The sequence below is a fragment of the Equus caballus genome, chromosome 10 (genome assembly GCF_041296265.1).
Source record: "Equus caballus isolate H_3958 breed thoroughbred chromosome 10, TB-T2T, whole genome shotgun sequence".
Taxonomy (NCBI): domain Eukaryota; kingdom Metazoa; phylum Chordata; class Mammalia; order Perissodactyla; family Equidae; genus Equus; species Equus caballus.
Window position 1 is genome coordinate 9617784 of NC_091693.1, and position 17416 is coordinate 9635199.

Genomic DNA, 17416 nt, shown 5'->3' on the forward strand with positions numbered 1-17416 from the left:
CCTCTTGCAAAAAGTGCCTAGGATATCAGCACAAGAATGTTCTATGAAAGTGTTGTCTGTAAGGTAAAATACTGGAAACAACCTAAATGTCCATCATCAGAGGAATTGATAGAGTCTTCTATTTATAAAACAGGAATACTACACAGCAGTGAAAATGAATTCATTTGATCTCTATAGCAACATGGCTGGATCTTGAAAACATACAGTTGAATGAAAAAAAAGCAGGTTTCGAATGACATGATTTTAATAGCAATTCTTTAAATCAAAAATTGCACAGGACACTATCTGTTTTTTTGTGAGAAATGGTGAGATAGAGGTAAGAGAAATATTGACACATTTGGAAGGCTATGCCAACTGCAGGATAGTGGTTACCGTGGGGTGGGTGGGGGGAATGAAGCAAGAGAAGGATGCACAGAGGGCTCCACTCGCACCTGTAATGTTTTAGTTGTTAAAAAAAAAGTATTTGAAAAAAATATGTCAAGCCAGCCCTGATGGGCTAGCGGTTAAAGTTCGGCTGTCTCATTGCTTTGGCAGCCCAAGGTTCAGTTCTGAGTCACAGAACCACACCACCTGTCTGTCAGTTGCCAAGCTGTGGTGGTGGCTCACATGGAAGAACTAGAAGGATTTACAACTAGGATATACAACTGTGCACTGGGCTTTGGGAGGAAAAAAAAAAAAAAGATTGGCAACAGATATTAGCTTAGGGTGAACCCTTGCATACAAAATATATATACCTATATATCACTATGAGCATTTAATTCTGGGGTGATGGGCACATGCCAGTTTGTTTCAGTTTGAAATTTAGAGGCCTCCACTGTGTCAGGTGTCAATCATTTAGTTGCTGGAAATAGGAAGGGGGCAAAGGGGCTTGGGGGAGGGGCAGAGGTGGTGGCATGTAGCCGTTGGGGCCCAGCCTTGAGGGGCCTGACTAATTGTCTCAGTTAGTTACCTAACTGGGAGACGGAAGGAGCTGCACTGGGGCAGGGCTGCAGGACAGACCTCTGAGTGAGGGACACCGCCGGCAGAAGGAGGAGGCCTGGGAGAGAAGTGCCATCGCCCCATTCTCCTCCCGCTGCCTGACCCCCAACTGAACGGACCCCACCTGAAGCCAGAGGGCCAAGAGAGCCTCTGATGCAGACAACAGGTGCCACGGACGGGGGGAGGAAGGGTGGAGAGCAGGGCTGCAGGGGCACACCTGGATGACACATAGAGAGCTGGGGCAACATCTCTTTACCAGTTGCTACACAGGTGCTGACTCTCATCAATTCACATCTTACCATCTCTGAAAATGGAAAGTCTCTTACAGTGGGTGGCGGCTCAGCTTTATTGAAATGCAGCATTTCAGTATTTTCATGGCTGGTACAGCCTTGCTGGTGCCAACCTGCTGGGTATCCCCTTAGGTGCTGGTTATACGATTCTGGACGTTTCTCCCTCTATGAAAAGTCCATAGTTATGTTAAGAACAGCATCCAGGCTCCCCGGGCGGCCCTCTGACCTCCCCCGCCCATCCCTTCCCACTCCCCAGGCCATGGACAGCCAGAAGCAGTTCACTGCTCCGGAAATCCAGTTCCTGCTTTCGTGCTCCGAGGCGGATGAGAACGAGATGATCGATTTCGAGGAGTTCGCCAACCGCTTCCAGGAGCCGGCCCGCGACATCGGCTTCAATGTGGCGGTGCTGCTGACCAACCTGTCGGAGCACGTGCCGCACGACCCGCGCCTGCGCAACTTCCTCGAGCTGGCCGAGAGCATCCTGGAGTACTTCCGGCCCTACCTGGGCCGCATCGAGATCATGGGCGCCTCGCGCCGCATCGAACGCATCTACTTCGAGATCTCGGAGACCAACCGCGCCCAGTGGGAGATGCCCCAGGTCGGCGGACCTGCGCTCGTGCATGCTCGCCTCCCAAGGCTTTGGGGCATGCTCCTCGCATGCTTGGACCCCTCAAGGGGCTGTGCATGCTTTGCACATCTGCTCTGCAGACCCTGGTGGGCCCTTGCTCTGCTTCTGCAATGCACACCCTTTTACACACTTTTTATGGGCCCTGCTGTGCCCCTGCACATCCCTGGTTCTCCCACGCCTACCTCCTGCAGACTTGGTCAACGCATGAATGTACATGCAGCAGCGTTGGTATGCCCGCACTGTGGCTGCTGGTACACCATGCCTACCTCTTGCACACTCACCCTGGGAGCTCTGGCATGCCCTAGTCCTGATGTAACCACACCCACACCCTGGAGTACATGGTTGTACACCTCTTGCTCACCTTCCCAGCAGCTTGTGGTGTGCCCTCTCTTGACCCTGGCCTACCCACGCCTACTCTTTTGCACACTCACTTTGGGGGGCTCTGGGATGCCCTGGTATGCTGGCCCATACCTCACCAGTCACTGCATATGCCCCCAGATGCCCTCTGAGGTTCTAGCACACAGCGTCCATCCCACTTACTCTGGGCCCACATGTGGGTGCACAGCTCTTGCACACTCACTCTGAGGATGCGGCCTCGGCACATTATATTCTTGTCTACTTCTCACTCATTCACCTCCTCACGGAAGCCCTGGCACACCCACGCACACTTGGACCACCCTCTCCAGCTCACCCACAAGAGCCCCCGTGTGCCCCTGGTGGCCAGGTCTTCTCCCTAGCCTAAAGTGCCCTGTCTCGGCTCCCCAGATACCCAGCCCACAAATGTTGAATGCCCCTTATGTATTCACTTGCCCCAAGAGTACACTCGTGTGGCCCTGGCACGTCCCCAGCCCACCTCACATACTTAGCTTGCATGTGGTTCCCATGCCCCGCTCTCCCGCTCCCACATGGCCCCCCACACACACGCTCACCCCCAGCCCTGCCCCTGCTGCCTAGCGGCCCTCCTGCTCACACTCACGCTGCACGCCCAGCCGGCCTCCCCTTCATATGCCCCTTGTACTCACACTTCCCTTTCGTTCCTCAGATGCCCCAGGCACCTGCACACTCCTCCCACGTGCTCTTGCACGCTCCTTCCCATCTCACACTTGTACCCCATGAGGCTTGCACTCCCATCATCTCTTCAACAACTGGGCCCCTCCTGTTGCCTCCTCAGTGATGCCTGGCTCAGGCACACCCGGGCTCACATTCCACACTGAGCCCTGTCCTCATGTGCCAGGCCCTCCTGCACTGACTCCTGGGTTCACTTGCACACTCATGCCTGCCTCACATGCACTGACTCTATGAATAATAGACCCCTACACACTAACACTCCCCCAAGAATTTTGGCCCCAGGCCCTTGCCTGCCTGCCCTGTGGGCCCACGTCTGCTGTGCACACTGAGCCCCATGTGGTTGCACACTGCCCACATCCTCCCATGCGCCACGTCCTCCTCGTGCCTGGTTCCTCCTGTAGCCCCTGGTGCCCTCTCACAAGGCTCCTGCACATCAGCCCCCTCACATACTCCACAGAACCCTCAAGACTTTGCACACTCCCCTGTGTCCCTTGGGGCACCGCTGTGTACTCAGCCACCCAATCTGGCATGAAAGCGGTCACACCATCCTTGCCCCCAGGATGTCTGCTGCATCCTGCAGGAAGCCCCGGTTCACCACTGGCCCTTCACACTCTTGTAGGCGCTGTAGGAGCTCCACCCCCCTCCCCACCTGTCACGTGCTCCCCAGGTGCACACTCTTCCCCTTAGTTTATTCCTCCAGACACCCACTTCTGCCTTCTCACCCCTTCCCATTCCCACTCTCCTGGTCAGGATTCCGTTTAAGCCACGTGGGCCTCGAGCACTCATGCAGCTGTATAATAATAGCGAACACTGGACAGTATTTATTAGGCCCCAGGTGCTGTTCAAATCCCTCAGCATCTATTAACTCATTTAATCCTCACACCAACCCTATAATGTCGGTCCTAGCATTACCCCCTAATTTACAGAAGGGGAAACTCAGGCCCAGAGGGTTAGGTGTAAATCACGCAGCTGCTCAGTAGCAGAATCAGGATCCGAGCCCAGGCAGGCTGGCTGGCAGGAGGACCTTTGCCCTCAGCCACGACGCTCCATCTCTCAAAGGAGCTAGAAACATCGATTCTGCAGCCAGCTTGTTGGGAGTTCGAATCCCACATCTACCACCTCTCAGCTGCGCCACCCTGGGCACGGGACCTTCCGGGCGTCCGTTTACTCATCCGTGAAATGGGCCTAAGAGCCCCTCCCTCTAGGATTGTTGGTGAGGAGTAAATGAGCCCATCTGTGTAAAATGCTCGCAACAGGGCCTGGCCCGAGGGACGCCCTCGCAAGAGCGCCTGCAGCCTGCGCTGTCTAGGTTTGCTATTAATAGGAAAATCCACCACCGTGTGTCCAGAACAGCGGCAGCCGCAGCGAGCACGTGCAGCCGCCCTGGCTGTTGTCGCCGGGCCCCATCGCGCCCCTCCGTCCCCACCGCAGGTCAAGGAGTCCAAGCGCCAGTTCATCTTCGACGTGGTGAACGAGGGCGGCGAGTCGGAGAAGATGGAGCTGTTCGTGAGCTTCTGCGAGGACACCATCTTCGAGATGCAGATCGCCGCGCGCATCTCGGAGCCCGAGGGCGAGCCGGAGGAGGACGAGGACGAGGGCGCGGCCGAGGCGGCCGTCGAGGGCGCGGAGGAGGGCGCGGCGGGGCCCGAGGGCGCGGCGGCCACGGCGGCGGCGGGGGTCTCGGCCAGCCTGGCGGCGGCGGCGACCCGGGCCCTGCGGGGCCTCAGCTACCGGAGCCTGCGGCGGCGCGTGCGGCGGCTGCGGCGGCTCACGGCGCGCGAGGCGGCCACCGCGGTGGCGGCGCTGCTCTGGGCGGCGATGGCGCGCGCGGGCGCGGCGGGCGCGGGAGCGGCTAAGGGTGCGCTGCGCCTGCTCTGGGGCTCGCTCTTCGGCGGCGGGCTGGTGGAGGGAGCCAAGAAGGTGACGGTGACCGAGCTCCTGGCCGGCATGCCCGACCCCACGAGCGACGAGGTGCACGGCGAGCAGCCGGCCGGGCCCGGGGGCGACGCGGACGGCGAGGGCGCCGGCGAGGGCGCAGGAGACGCGGCGGAGGGCGCGGGCGACGAGGAGGTGGCGGTGCACGAGGCCGTCCCGGGAGGCGCCGACGGAGCCGTGGCCGTGGCCGAGGGGGGCCCCTTCCGGCCCGAAGGGGGGGGCGGCCTCGGGGACATGGGTGACACGACGCCGGCGGAGCCGCCCACGCCCGAGGGCTCCCCCATCCTCAAGAGGAAGCTGGGGGTGAGAACGCAGGGCTTCGGGGTTTTGGAGAGATTGGGGGTAGGAGGAGAGAAGACAAACTCTGAGAGACAGGTGGGTGGAGATGCGCAGAGAGGGGAGAGAGAAACGGCGGAGAGCGAGCCTGAGAGATGGGCGCACAGAGACACGCACCCAGAGAGACGCACAGAGAGGCAGAGAAAGACAGAGAGACACCCAGAGAGAGAGAGAAATGGACTCAGTGATGAAGACCTAGAGAGAGGCTTGCGGTGACAAAGGTCGTGTTTCTGGGAGTGATAGAGAAAGAGAGATCTGGAGCCAGAGACCAAATTAGAGGGGAAAGGGGACCAGGAGCTAAAAAGAACCGAGATAGGGCCGGGGACGCTGGAAAAGGCCTGCAGAGAGACAGATGGTTACCGGGAATGAAGTAGCCCACAGGACCCAGGCCCCTAAAGCATCCTCAGCCCCTCGCGGGATGCGGGCCACGGGAGTGCGGTTGTCAAGGTGATGGGAAACTGAGGGAGAAGCACCCCACTTGGAGTCAGCCTGAGCCTGCACAGTGGTTTGGGCTCAGTGCTCCACCTCTCTGAGCCTCAGTTTCCCCTCTGTAGAATGAGAATCGTAAGCCCTCCTCCTTCTGGTGGGGAGAGCGCAGAGCTTAGATTGCCCAGGGGAAATGACCAGAAAGGGACATGGAGAGGAGCAGGCGGGCAGCACTGAGGGGCGCTGGGCTGGGGCTCGTCCTGATGCTTGCTCTGCCGCCAGGTGGATGGAGAGGAAGAGCAGCTGCCTCCGGAACCAGAGCCAGAGCCCGAGCCCGAGAAAGCCGAGTGAGTGGCCCGGCCCCTATCACTGCCTCCCTCCTGGCCTGGGAGCCTCCTGAGGTCAGGGCCTGAGGCTGTCCTGGGGACTCTGTGTCCTCAGCATCGCCCAGCCCAGGGCCAGGCCCAGAGGAGGGCCTCTGTGACAGGGAGTAGAGAGATGAACGCTCCTGTCTTCCCCCAGGCCCTGGTATGGGCTGTTCCCTCCGCCGGGAACACCGTCCCCCAAGCTTCATCTCAGTCTTCCTCCTCCAGCCCATTTTGGCTCATGTGTCCCCTTCTCCAGGAATCCTACCTTGACACCACCACCCCCCCCAAGTTGAAGAGGTGTCTCCTCTTGTCTCCCACAACCCCCTGAGCTTCCCCCGTCCTAGCCCTGACCACTCTGGGCTGCCACTGCCTGCTCACAGGTGTGTACCCCATTGGCCTGGAGCCCCATGAGACAGGGCCTGAGGCTGTCTCATCACTATGTCCCCAGCACCATCTAGCCCTGGGCCAGTCGTGGGGTGGCCCCCAGTGCTCGGCTTTGAATGAACGAACGAATGAACGCGTTGCCCAGGCACCTCCTCACTCTCTCTGTGTCCTGTCCTGCAGCGCTGAGAATGGGGAGAAAGAAGAAGTCCCTGAACCCCCACCAGAGCCCCCCAAGAAGGCAGAAGCCCCTCCCCCACCCCCTCCAAAGAAGGAGGAAGCCAGAGGTGGGGGCCTGGAATTCTGGGCAGAACTGGAGGTGCAGAGGGTGAAGTTCTTGGTGAGGACCGAGCAAGGGCGCGCTGCAGTTCCCCTCCCCCAAGGCCCCAATGTTCATCCCACCTCTCCTCCCCACCCTGCTCTTGAGCTCGCCTGCGCCAGCCTCATCCCTGAGAGGAAGCCAGGCCAGGGAGAGGGCAGAGAAGTCTCCAGACAGAGCCAGGGCCTGGACACAGGGCAGCGTTTTCAAGTGGTCCCCTCTTGGCTCCTCTGCATCTCCCGCCCATGGTCCTTATTCCCACCTCCACACCTTTGCTCATCCGGGGCCATCTGCATCTCCCACCCCCATCCTCTATCCAGGGCTGAATCCAGCTGAGGCCGTGGCTCTGTTGCTCCCACCATGGCTGTTTCTTGGCTCCCAGCCTTTGGGTGGGAGCCCCCGCTGCGGCCCCAGCTCCTCCTGTGGGACGGAGGACTTATACCCTCATCCAGGCCGGGAAGAGGGGCAGGCGTTGGGGAGAGCAGGGCCCAGGGCTCCACCCATCCTGTCTCCTCTCCGGGCCCAGCCCGACATAGAGGGTTCACGAGAAGAATGAGGGACGGAGAGAAGGGCAGAGAGAAAAAGAGGAAGGGAGAAATGGAAGTGGGTGTCCTCTGCCTGGGGGAGGCAGATGGCGTCACTTCACACGGGAAGCAGCATGGCAGAGCGGTCAGGAGCATGGCCCCTGGAGCGTGACTGCCTGGCTTCGGACCCCAGGTCTGCCACTTCTTGGCTCTGTGACCTGGAGCGAGACATCCCACCTCCTGGAGCCTCTGTTTCCTCCTCTGTAAAGTGGGCGTATCAGCAGCACCCACTTCGCAGGGTTGTGGGGAGAATCGAACAGGTTCCTGCGAATAAAAAGCTCTTAGCCGGGGTCTCGGTAAACAGTAAGCCCTCAATAAACGGGAGGTGGTGGGACCAGGTATTGAGCGCCCAGGGGCTTGGACTGTGGGTGAAGGGTGGGATGAATTCTCCAGGGAGGTGGGCGGGCTGTGAGCTCCCTCTCTCTCTTTCTCTCCTCATCTCAGAACTACCTCTCCCGGAACTTTTACACCCTGCGGTTCCTTGCTCTCTTCCTCGCTTTTGCCATCAACTTCATCCTGCTGTTTTATAAGGTGCTGGTTGTGAGGGGCCAGGAGGATTGAGTGCTTATCCCGGCCGTGGGGTGGGAGCTCCTGACAGGTTCTCAGGGTCCCTGTGGGTCACCAGGGACATGGTGTTGGGCTCGGGGTTCCCAAGAGGATTCAGGCTGTACACCCGGGTCTTGGGACCCCCATGGGGTGAGTGTGGGTGTCTGGTCCATCCGGGAGATGCCTGAGTGCCCGCGGGAGTTAGAGTGGAGAACCTGTTCTGGGCTCCATGCTCAGCTCTGCCACTTGCCAGACCTGTGCCCCTGGGTGCAGGCATTCACCTCTCCGTAACCCTCTGGTTCAGTTAAGCTTCTTTGCTTTCACATAAGCTACAGAGGAATTTGTGGGGAGGAGGAAATGGGCAGCTCATGGAATAGAAGGAAATGGTTAAGAACCAGGCCTCCTGAAGGACAAGGGGACTCTAGGGGTCTTGCCAGGGATCTAGGTAACAGGACAGAGAGGCAGGGGAGCAGAGTGGGCAGAGTGTGGCTGCTGTGGGATCGAATCCCGGCCCCACCTCTCTGACTGGGTGATGGTAGGCAAGGAGCCTAACCTCTCGGTGCCTCAATTTCCTCATCTGTAAAATGGGATAAGAATAGCATCTGCCTCTTAGAGCTGTGGGGATTAAAAGGGGATTAATATGCGTAAAGCACTTAGAACAGTACCTGGCATATAGAAAGTGCTACGTGAATGTTGGCTACTACTAATTTTAGTGTTAGTGTTACTATCAGGGTCAGTCTCTGTAGGGCTCCACTATCAAGATGAATCAACTCTGTTTTCAGTCCTCCTGTCATTCAGGACAGTAGTCAAATTCCCCGGGCAGAGTCTGAGTCTGATTTGCTGGCTAGGGTCCTGGGCCCGCCCCTTGATTTTGATTGACAGCCCCACCTACAGCGTATCTGACAGGGGCCGGGTCCAACCTCAGGAACGGAGGCTGATAATTCTGTTAGTGGGTCCTGGGTGTGGCAGACCAGGTGCCAGGACCCCAGGGTCCCCGCCCTGACTGACCTCTGCCCCTTCCAGGTCTCAGACTCTCCACCAGGGGAGGATGACATGGAGGGCTCAGCAGCTGGGGACTTGTCAGGCGCAGGGTCTGGTGGCGGCTCTGGCTGGGGCTCAGGGGCCGGTGAGGAGGCGGAGGGCGATGAGGACGAGAACATGGTGTACTACTTCCTGGAGGAGAGCACGGGCTACATGGAGCCTGCCTTGCGTTGCCTGAGCCTGCTGCACACGTTGGTGGCGTTTCTCTGCATCATTGGCTATAACTGTCTCAAGGTGGGCCATGGCCACGGCTCTGGGGCAGGGGCTTCTTGGGGGGGAGGCGGGCGGCACTGGCTGAGAGGATCCAGTGGCTCACAAAGTGGTTGGGACAGGATCAGGGTAAGGGCTGGGGTACGGGGTACAGGATCTGGGTCTTCAGCAAGGATGACATTCGAACTGGGAACAGATGTGGGTCACAGCTCAGGAGCCGGCTCTTGTGACTGTGTTAATTCTTGGATCAAGAGGCAAAATTCGTCACTGGGGATATTAACTTCTGCATTCATCAGTTGGAGAATTAAGATCTGTTGGGTCTGTGGGCTCTCAGACATAACATGCTGCTAATGGGGGGATGTGGATGCTGACATCAGCTATGCCTGAGGTTTCTGATGCCCCATAAGGCGTGTTACGAGAGCCTCAATTTGGGTCCCATGAGGTCTGACTGTTGCAGCAAATCTGGATGCTCGACTACTGGATGCACAGAGATCTTCTGGCTTAGAACTTTTTCATATGCCGTTCCCTCTGCCTGGAATGCTTTGCCCCACTTCCACTTCCTTCTGCCTGCCTGTTTTATTCGTCCCTCCTCCCTTGGGAAGCCCCGGGCTGCATCAGACACCACTTCTGGGTGATCCCGTTGTTCACCCGCTTCAGCCCTGACAGTTCTGCCTGCACTGCCCCATCACTACCCTGATCCCTGTGGGGCGGGGTCTCCCACAGGCTCCAACAAGGTCTCCTGGCTCCTGCTGGGGCTGTGGCTTCCTGAGGCACCTGACACGCACCCCTCTGCTACCCGCACAATCTAGGTGCCCCTGGTGATCTTTAAGCGGGAGAAGGAGCTGGCCCGAAAGCTGGAGTTCGACGGCCTCTACATCACGGAGCAGCCGGAGGACGACGACGTGAAGGGGCAGTGGGACCGACTGGTGCTCAACACGCCGTAAGGGCCCAGCCCCCACCTCGGCGTGGGTGGGGGGAAACAGAGCTGACTGTCCGCTCCAGTCCGGGCCTGGGCCTCAAAGGCTGGAGTTCCAGTCACTGCCGGTCCCAACCCATTCTCCCCGTGCTCCAGTCCGGGCCTGGGCCTCAAAGGCTGGAGTTCCAGTCACTGCCGGTCCCAACCCATTCTCCCCGTGCCTCAGTCCTCCTCTCCATAGTACACACCAATTTCCCGAGCACGCAAGCCCCTGTGGGGGTGCGGGGGGTGCGTGGACATTCCTGGGCCCCAGCCTGGGAGATTCTGCTTCAGCCAGTCTGGGCGGCGCCCTGGAACCTGCATTTTAAACCCCGCCCTCAAGTGTGACTCTTGCCTGGGTGCCAGGAGTGGGAAGTATGAAATCACGTGGTTTTTAAACTGAGCCCGGAGAGGGAGTGAAGGTGTGTGAGGACAATATGGGGGACCCTGCACCCCCAAAGTGTGCTCCCAGCCCACTCCGTTTTCCCCCAGAGTCCCATTTCCTGTGTTCCTCCAGTGGGGCTGCATCATTAGAGGGGACATTTCTAGAATAAGAACAACAGCTTCAAATACTAGGTTGGCCACACCCTAGCTGGGAATTCTTGGTCAAGCGACTTTGCCCCGCTCGTAGTGCCTCAGTTTCTTCATCTGTGAAGTGGCGAAAGACTTAAATAATAGCGTTGCCCTCACGAGGATCTTGTGACGATTAAATGATTCATGTAGCTTCTGGGGCACAGTAAGTCCCAGATAAGTACTGGAAGTTATCGGACTGCGGGGTCCTGCCTGGTCGAGGTGGTGTGAGGAGGAAGGGAGAGAAGCCACACCAAGCGCATCTTACGTCTCATTGTCACTATCAAAGTCACGTGTAACTTACACACATTCAGGGACGCGTGCGCAAGACCTTGACTTCCAAATGCCATTTTCCACGAAGAGGAGCCAGGCTCCGTGGAGAAGCGGCAGATGGTCAGGGACGGGGCGGGAAGTGCCAGATGAGCCTGGATTCCCTTGTCGTGTCATCAAGCGGGGATGTGCTGGATGAAAAGTGGTGACGTGCTGAATGCACCCAGCCACCAGCTGGAAGGGGCTCCCGCTGGACAATGCAGGGACCACTCGAGCATCAATAAAGACGGATGGTGCAACGTACCTCCACCCGTCGGATAGGTCCCAATCCCCAGATTCCTAATAAACCTCCGCTCCAGCCTCCTTGCCCTCCCCTAAAGCAAAATTCATTGGCCCCCTTTTCGGGGGGTTAGCACACCAACTCGTCATTCAGAAAACTGGTAAATAAAGAGCCAGAATCATCAAGGAAAATTAAGCGAAATGGTGTGAGAAGGCACATGGTTCGCCCGCAGCTGGAGCAGAGTCAGGCTGCTGGCTGGGACTCCTCCCACCCTTCACACGCAAGAACCACCCCCCACCCCGGTGGACCTCTGTGGTTTTTTGCACACCCGGCTCTGAATGCAAGCCCCTGCCTTAGCTGGCTCCAACAAAGATGGCTGTGGGGATGGTGGTTGACCTTGGGCCAACTCTGCCTGGCTTGGGGGCTTTAGAGCCTGACCCCGAGTGAGATGCGACCCCACTGTGGGGTGGGGGTGGGGGGCCCTGTAAGAAACGCCTTGGAAGTTCAACCCCCCTGGCCTGGCTGGTGGCTCCTGTTCCCTCTGCCCTAACATCTCGCCGTCTCTCCCTCGGCAGGTCCTTCCCCAGCAACTACTGGGACAAGTTTGTCAAGCGGAAGGTGAGAGGATGTGGATGGGGAGGTGGGAGGGCCTCCCGGGCTGCGTCCACTGCTGCCACCGGCCATCCTGGCCCTGTCAAGCACTTGCTTTGTGTGCTACCTCGGGCACAGGGCTTGTGTGGCTGAGCAGCACCTCAGTTTACCCATCTGGAAACGGGCATGAAAACCCCACTTCCCTCTCTCGAAAGACATGACAGGTGTCAGGAGCACAGCAGATGCCTGGCACAGAGGGAGCACTCAGGAAACATGAGTTATGAGGGAGGGAGGGAGGTGTGTTATTTTAAGCACCCAGGCTCTGGGGTCAGATTGTCCACTTTTTTACTCGTAGCTGTGTCATCCTTTCAGAAATGCCTCAGTTTCCTTCATATGCAAAGTGAGGTAATCCTAGGGTGTTGTCAGGATTACATGACCTACTATGTGAGCAGTATCTGGCACATAGAAAAACACTAGACAAGTGTTAGCTGTTACGATGGTTCATTCACTCAACAGATGTTTATTGAGCACCCACTGTGTGCCAGGAACCGTCTTAGGGGCCTGGAATCCAGCAGGAAACAACAGTGATTCTGACATTTGAGTTGGAAAGACAGATGCTGAACACGTTTATAACGTCAAGGAGTGATAAGTGCTACAGAAGAAATAGAGCAGTGGAGAGGGATGGGCAGTGTGTGTGTGTGTGTGTGTGTGTGTGTGCATGCGCGCCCACCGGGAGAGGTTGCTCTTTCAGATAGGGTGGTCAGAAAATGTCACACTAATTGATAAGGAGGTGAAGGAGTGAGCCAGGTGGAAATCTAGGGGAAGAATGTCCTAGGCAGGGGGAACAGCTGGTGCAAAGGCCCCGGGGCAGGAATGTGCCTGGTGTATTGGAGGAACTGAGAGGAAGCCAGTTGGCTGAAGCAGAGTGAGAGAGGGAAGGAGATAAATTCATAGATGACAGGGGGCCCAATTATATAGAATTCCTTGTTTATTTGCCTAATGATCATAAATTATCTCAATTAATTTCGCTAATGATCAGCTAGAACTTTATCACTTTTGGCCTCTTGCCCTGAGGAGCTGAAGAAAGCTCTGGCCCTTTTCCTCAGAAAAATGCACCCCCAATTTCTCACACAAAGTTCAGCGTGTCCCCAGGCCCTCCCCCACTCCAGCGGTGTCTGCATGGCCCTGCGCTCTCCTGTGCAGGTCCTGGACAAGCATGGGGACATCTATGGGCGGGAGCGGATCGCCGAGCTGCTGGGCATGGATCTGGCCACACTGGTGATCACGGCCCACAATGAGCGCAAGCCTGAGCCACCGCCGGGGCTGCTCACCTGGTGAGCCGCGACGGCCCTGTGCAGGCCTGGGGCAGGCAGGGCGGGTGGCCGGGTCTGAGCCCCAGGCATCTGGCCATCCCTCTTCCCCTGCCCCACACAGGCTCATGTCCATCGACGTCAAGTACCAGATCTGGAAATTCGGGGTCATCTTCACAGACAATGTGAGGAAGGGCCCGCAGGTTGGGGAGGGACCACAGGAGAAGGGCCCTAGGAGGCTTGGGGACTCCACCCCCGTATCCTGACCGGCAACTGACTCTTGAGCCCCTGCACCCCTCTGATCCTAGGGAACCCTCTGCCCCCCGCCCCACGGTGCCTTATCCCCAGAGTGCTGTTGAATTCCCAGATGATGTCCTTCTGCAGAGAGTTCCTCAGCTCCTCCCAGGGGGCTTCTCACCCAGAGTACTCCTTACTCCAGAGTGCTCCCCATCCTCCAAATACTCCCTAGCCAGAGCTGGCACCTGACTCCCAGAGCACTCCCAGGGCTCTTGAATGTTCCCAGACCCCCTGAGTGCCCTGTTTCCCAGGGGGCTCCCTGACCTCCCTGAGTGCTCCCTGACCCCTGGAGTGCTCCCTGACCCCTGGAGTGCTCCCTGACCTCCTGGAGTGCTCCCCATGAGTCCTGCCGGCTTCCCTGACACCGGACCCTGTGTGTCCACAGTCTTTCCTCTACCTGGGCTGGTACATGGTGATGTCCCTCCTGGGACACTACAACAACTTCTTCTTTGCTGCCCACCTCCTGGACATCGCCATGGGGGTCAAGACGCTGCGCACCATCCTCTCCTCCGTCACCCACAATGGGAAACAGGTGTGGAGAGGGCCTGACCGAGGGGTGTGAGCCTGGCAGGGACGAGCTAGGCATCTGGGTAGAGCTGGAGGGGTGAGGCTCGGTGGGCTGAGCCAGGGTGGGTGTGGGGAGCGAGATCCCAGAGGGAGGGCCACAGGGGCTGAACCGCCATCAGGACCAGGAAGGCTGGGCACAGAGGAGGGGCTGGTGGTGGAGCTGACCGGCCCTCTGTCCACCCCCAGCTGGTGATGACGGTGGGCCTCCTGGCGGTGGTGGTCTATCTGTACACCGTGGTGGCCTTCAACTTCTTCCGCAAGTTCTACAACAAGAGCGAGGACGAGGACGAGCCTGACATGAAGTGTGACGACATGATGACGGTGAGCCCCTCCCCCCAACCCCAGTGCTCTGGGGCCAGTTACTGACCACCCTGACCCTTAGTTTTCCCATCTGTACAGGGGGTTAATGATAGTGCCTACGTCATAGGCCCACCGTGAAGGGTCAGAGAGCTGATACCGGGGGGGGGGGGGGGTGCAAGACACCTAATCAATGTTCAATAAATCCTGGTCACCGTTGTCATATTCTTTGAGCCTTCAAAGCTATTATTATTGGAAAGGGGTTCAAGCAAAGTGCCCTGCCACTTCTGAGCCACGTGATTTTGGGTAAACTACTGAACCCCCCCATCTTCTAGTGTCCCCCCTACCCCCATAAAATAGGTGTATAATAATGGTACCTACATCTTAGAGTTGCTTTTAGGACTCAGTGGTGCTCCTTGACCATTAAGACTTAGAAGTCTTAGACTAGTGCCTGGCACATATTAAGGATTACATTGATATTAGCGACTATCATAGTTGTAATTAAAAGTTTCACCCAGAGAGCCAGCATGCCCTGCGTGTTTATATTTTCTCTTCTATTCTAATGATGGTGGTCATAACTCAAATTGAGTTTAACCTACTACAGGCATGGGCCACAGTTGAAAGAATCATCTCGGGGCCTTCTCCCAGAAGATGTCCTGTAATCTGGCACCAGCCTCTCAGGACCCAGGCCAGCACCTCAGCCTGACCTTTGAGGCCCCGCCAGGTCTTGCCACTCATAGCCTTCTTCCTGCCACCGTTACTGGCCTTTGCTCTTACCCAAGACAACTGGGTTCTCTCACTTCCTAGGGGCACAGAGAATAAATGTGGAGTCTTTCCCAAGCGCCAGGCAGACTGTGTCTCCCCCCTGCTCAGAATCTTCTTGTGGCTCCCCAGTGCCGGGTGGATAAAATTGAATCCCCTCACCATGGCTTACAAAGCCAGGGAAAAGCTAATCTTGTCTGAGTCTAACCACAGTCCTTCTTGCTTTCTGCTCTCTCGCTGCCTTGTCCTCTTTCAGTTCCCCTAAGACCATGTGTTTCCTTCTGACCCAAGCCCTTTGCATCTGACATTCTCTCTGTCCCCCGCCCCCAGGCCCTATGTACACACATACCCCTTCACTTGACACCTCACCTTTCAACTTAAATGCTGCCTCCTACAGGAAGCCCTCCCTGACCATTGGCCGGGCCTCCTTTCTCTCCCTGCTGTTGCTCACAGGAGCTCTATTTTCCAGCCCCGCTAAAGCTCTTTCGGTTCCTCACAGGAGAAATTGTATTCTTTCCTCCCCAGTGGTGATGTAACACGTGGTTTTCTCTGCGTGGGATGCTCTCTCCCACCTGACACCCCCTTCAAGTTCCAGGTCACACATGTCTCCTCTTCTAGGCAGCCTTGCCTGATCACTCAGGCTGGGGCAGGCTTTCAAAGCTTCAAAGCTTCCTGCGCTTCCCCCGTCCTGGCCCTGACCCTCTGCCTGTGCGCTCTTTCACGGCCCTGAGCATTTCTAGGTTGTGACCGTCTGATGCCGTGTTCGTGACCCCATGAGGGCTGTCTCCGTCATTGCTAGGTCTCCTGCCCCCCTCGCCAGGGCCCTGTAGGTACTCAGTGAATGTCGAATGATCGAACGCTAACCAATGCTTCTCACCCTGCCCCCGCAGTGTTACCTGTTCCACATGTACGTGGGCGTCCGAGCGGGCGGAGGCATCGGGGATGAGATTGAGGACCCAGCCGGCGATGAGTATGAGCTGTACCGAGTGGTCTTCGACATTACCTTCTTCTTCTTTGTCATCGTCATCCTGCTGGCCATCATCCAGGGTCAGTGCTGGTTGGGGTTGTGAGTGCGGGGGCTCAGTGCTTAGCACCAGTCTCGGGGCTGTAAGACAGCAGCCCAGGATCCAGTCTGCCTGGTGCATGTCCTGGCTCTGCCTCTCTCTGCTCTGAGACTTCGGGCAAGTCACCTCTCTGGGCCTCAGTTTCTCCATCCATAAAACGCGGACATTAATCATACTAATCTCATGGCGTTGTTGTGAGAATTAATTCATACTTGTTAAGTGTCTGGCTCCTAATAGGTGCTCCATAAACCTTAGGTATCATTTTTAGGAAGCAGGATGAGATGAGGGAGATGGGGGATGGGAGGCAAGGCTCAAAGGTAGGTCGTCAGAAGAGGGAGGCGTCTGAACGGGGTCAGAGGTTGGGCACTGACCTGCGCCCTGCCGCCCCAGGTTTGATCATTGACGCTTTTGGCGAGCTCCGAGACCAACAAGAGCAAGTGAAGGAAGATATGGAGGTAGGTCATGTTTGGGAGCCACCCAGAGGGATTACAGGACCCTGGGGGGTCAAACAGGCCTCCACTCTGATGTCTCCCGCCACCCGCAGACCAAGTGCTTCATCTGCGGCATCGGCAGCGATTACTTCGACACGACGCCGCACGGGTTCGAGACTCACACGCTAGAGGAGCACAACCTGGCCAATTACATGTGAGCTGGGCCCGCTGGCCAATCAGGAGGAGGGGGGCGTGGCCACCACCAGCCAGGGGCGGGATGCTGGGCCAGTTAGGGAAGGGGGTGTGGCCTCCAAGTGGGTGGATCCCCAGCCGACCAATCAGGAGAAGGTAAGGGTGGTCCTGACCTGTCTCCGGCTGCCCTCCCACCCCCAGGTTTTTCCTGATGTATCTGATAAACAAGGACGAGACAGAACACACGGGTCAGGTAAGGGGGTGTTAATGGGATGAGAATGGGCAGGGACATGGAGATTTTCATATAAGGTCAATCAGCAGGCGGCAATACAAAGCTCATAGCGATATCAAGCGTTTGAAGATGCGACCAACCGACTCTTCCCATCCCCCAACTCTAGGAGTCTTATGTCTGGAAGATGTACCAAGAGAGATGTTGGGATTTCTTCCCGGCTGGCGATTGTTTCCGCAAGCAGTACGAGGACCAGCTTAGCTGAGACACCCCAGCTGGCCCTTCACCCCCACCTCAAGTGCCTTATTCTTACAGCAAGCCCCTTAGCCCCCAAAACCCTCCCCCCAAGGCGGCCGGGGGAGAGGTGGTCATGTACTGGAGAAATAAATTCTGTGCCACACCCCTGACATCGTAGTGTTGGACTGTTGACATTTCGGGGGGGTCAGCCTCCAGGAATTCTGCCCTCCCCGCTCCAGAAAAACAAGATGACA

The 17416-nt window shown here is 57.4% G+C and overlaps 1 protein-coding gene across 4 annotated transcripts in view; it reads left to right on the plus strand.

Moving 5' to 3' along the window:
* RYR1 (ryanodine receptor 1) overlaps positions 1–17332 on the plus strand; it is a 106386-nt gene extending 89054 nt beyond the window's left edge. For all 4 annotated transcript variants that reach the window (XM_023649662.2, XM_070224377.1, XM_023649663.2 and 1 more), the window contains 17 exons: positions 1525–1866; positions 4396–5202; positions 5944–6008; positions 6594–6750; positions 7758–7844; positions 8883–9134; positions 9920–10050; positions 11761–11803; positions 12980–13110; positions 13211–13271; positions 13769–13915; positions 14137–14271; positions 15900–16056; positions 16464–16528; positions 16618–16718; positions 16898–16949; positions 17095–17332. In XM_023649662.2, the coding sequence (XP_023505430.2) occupies positions 1525–1866; positions 4396–5202; positions 5944–6008; positions 6594–6750; positions 7758–7844; positions 8883–9134; positions 9920–10050; positions 11761–11803; positions 12980–13110; positions 13211–13271; positions 13769–13915; positions 14137–14271; positions 15900–16056; positions 16464–16528; positions 16618–16718; positions 16898–16949; positions 17095–17190 (2829 nt within the window). In that variant the 3' untranslated portion in view covers positions 17191–17332. The remainder of the gene's footprint in view (positions 1–1524; positions 1867–4395; positions 5203–5943; positions 6009–6593; positions 6751–7757; positions 7845–8882; positions 9135–9919; positions 10051–11760; positions 11804–12979; positions 13111–13210; positions 13272–13768; positions 13916–14136; positions 14272–15899; positions 16057–16463; positions 16529–16617; positions 16719–16897; positions 16950–17094) is intronic.
* Positions 17333–17416: the final 84 nt, after the last annotated feature.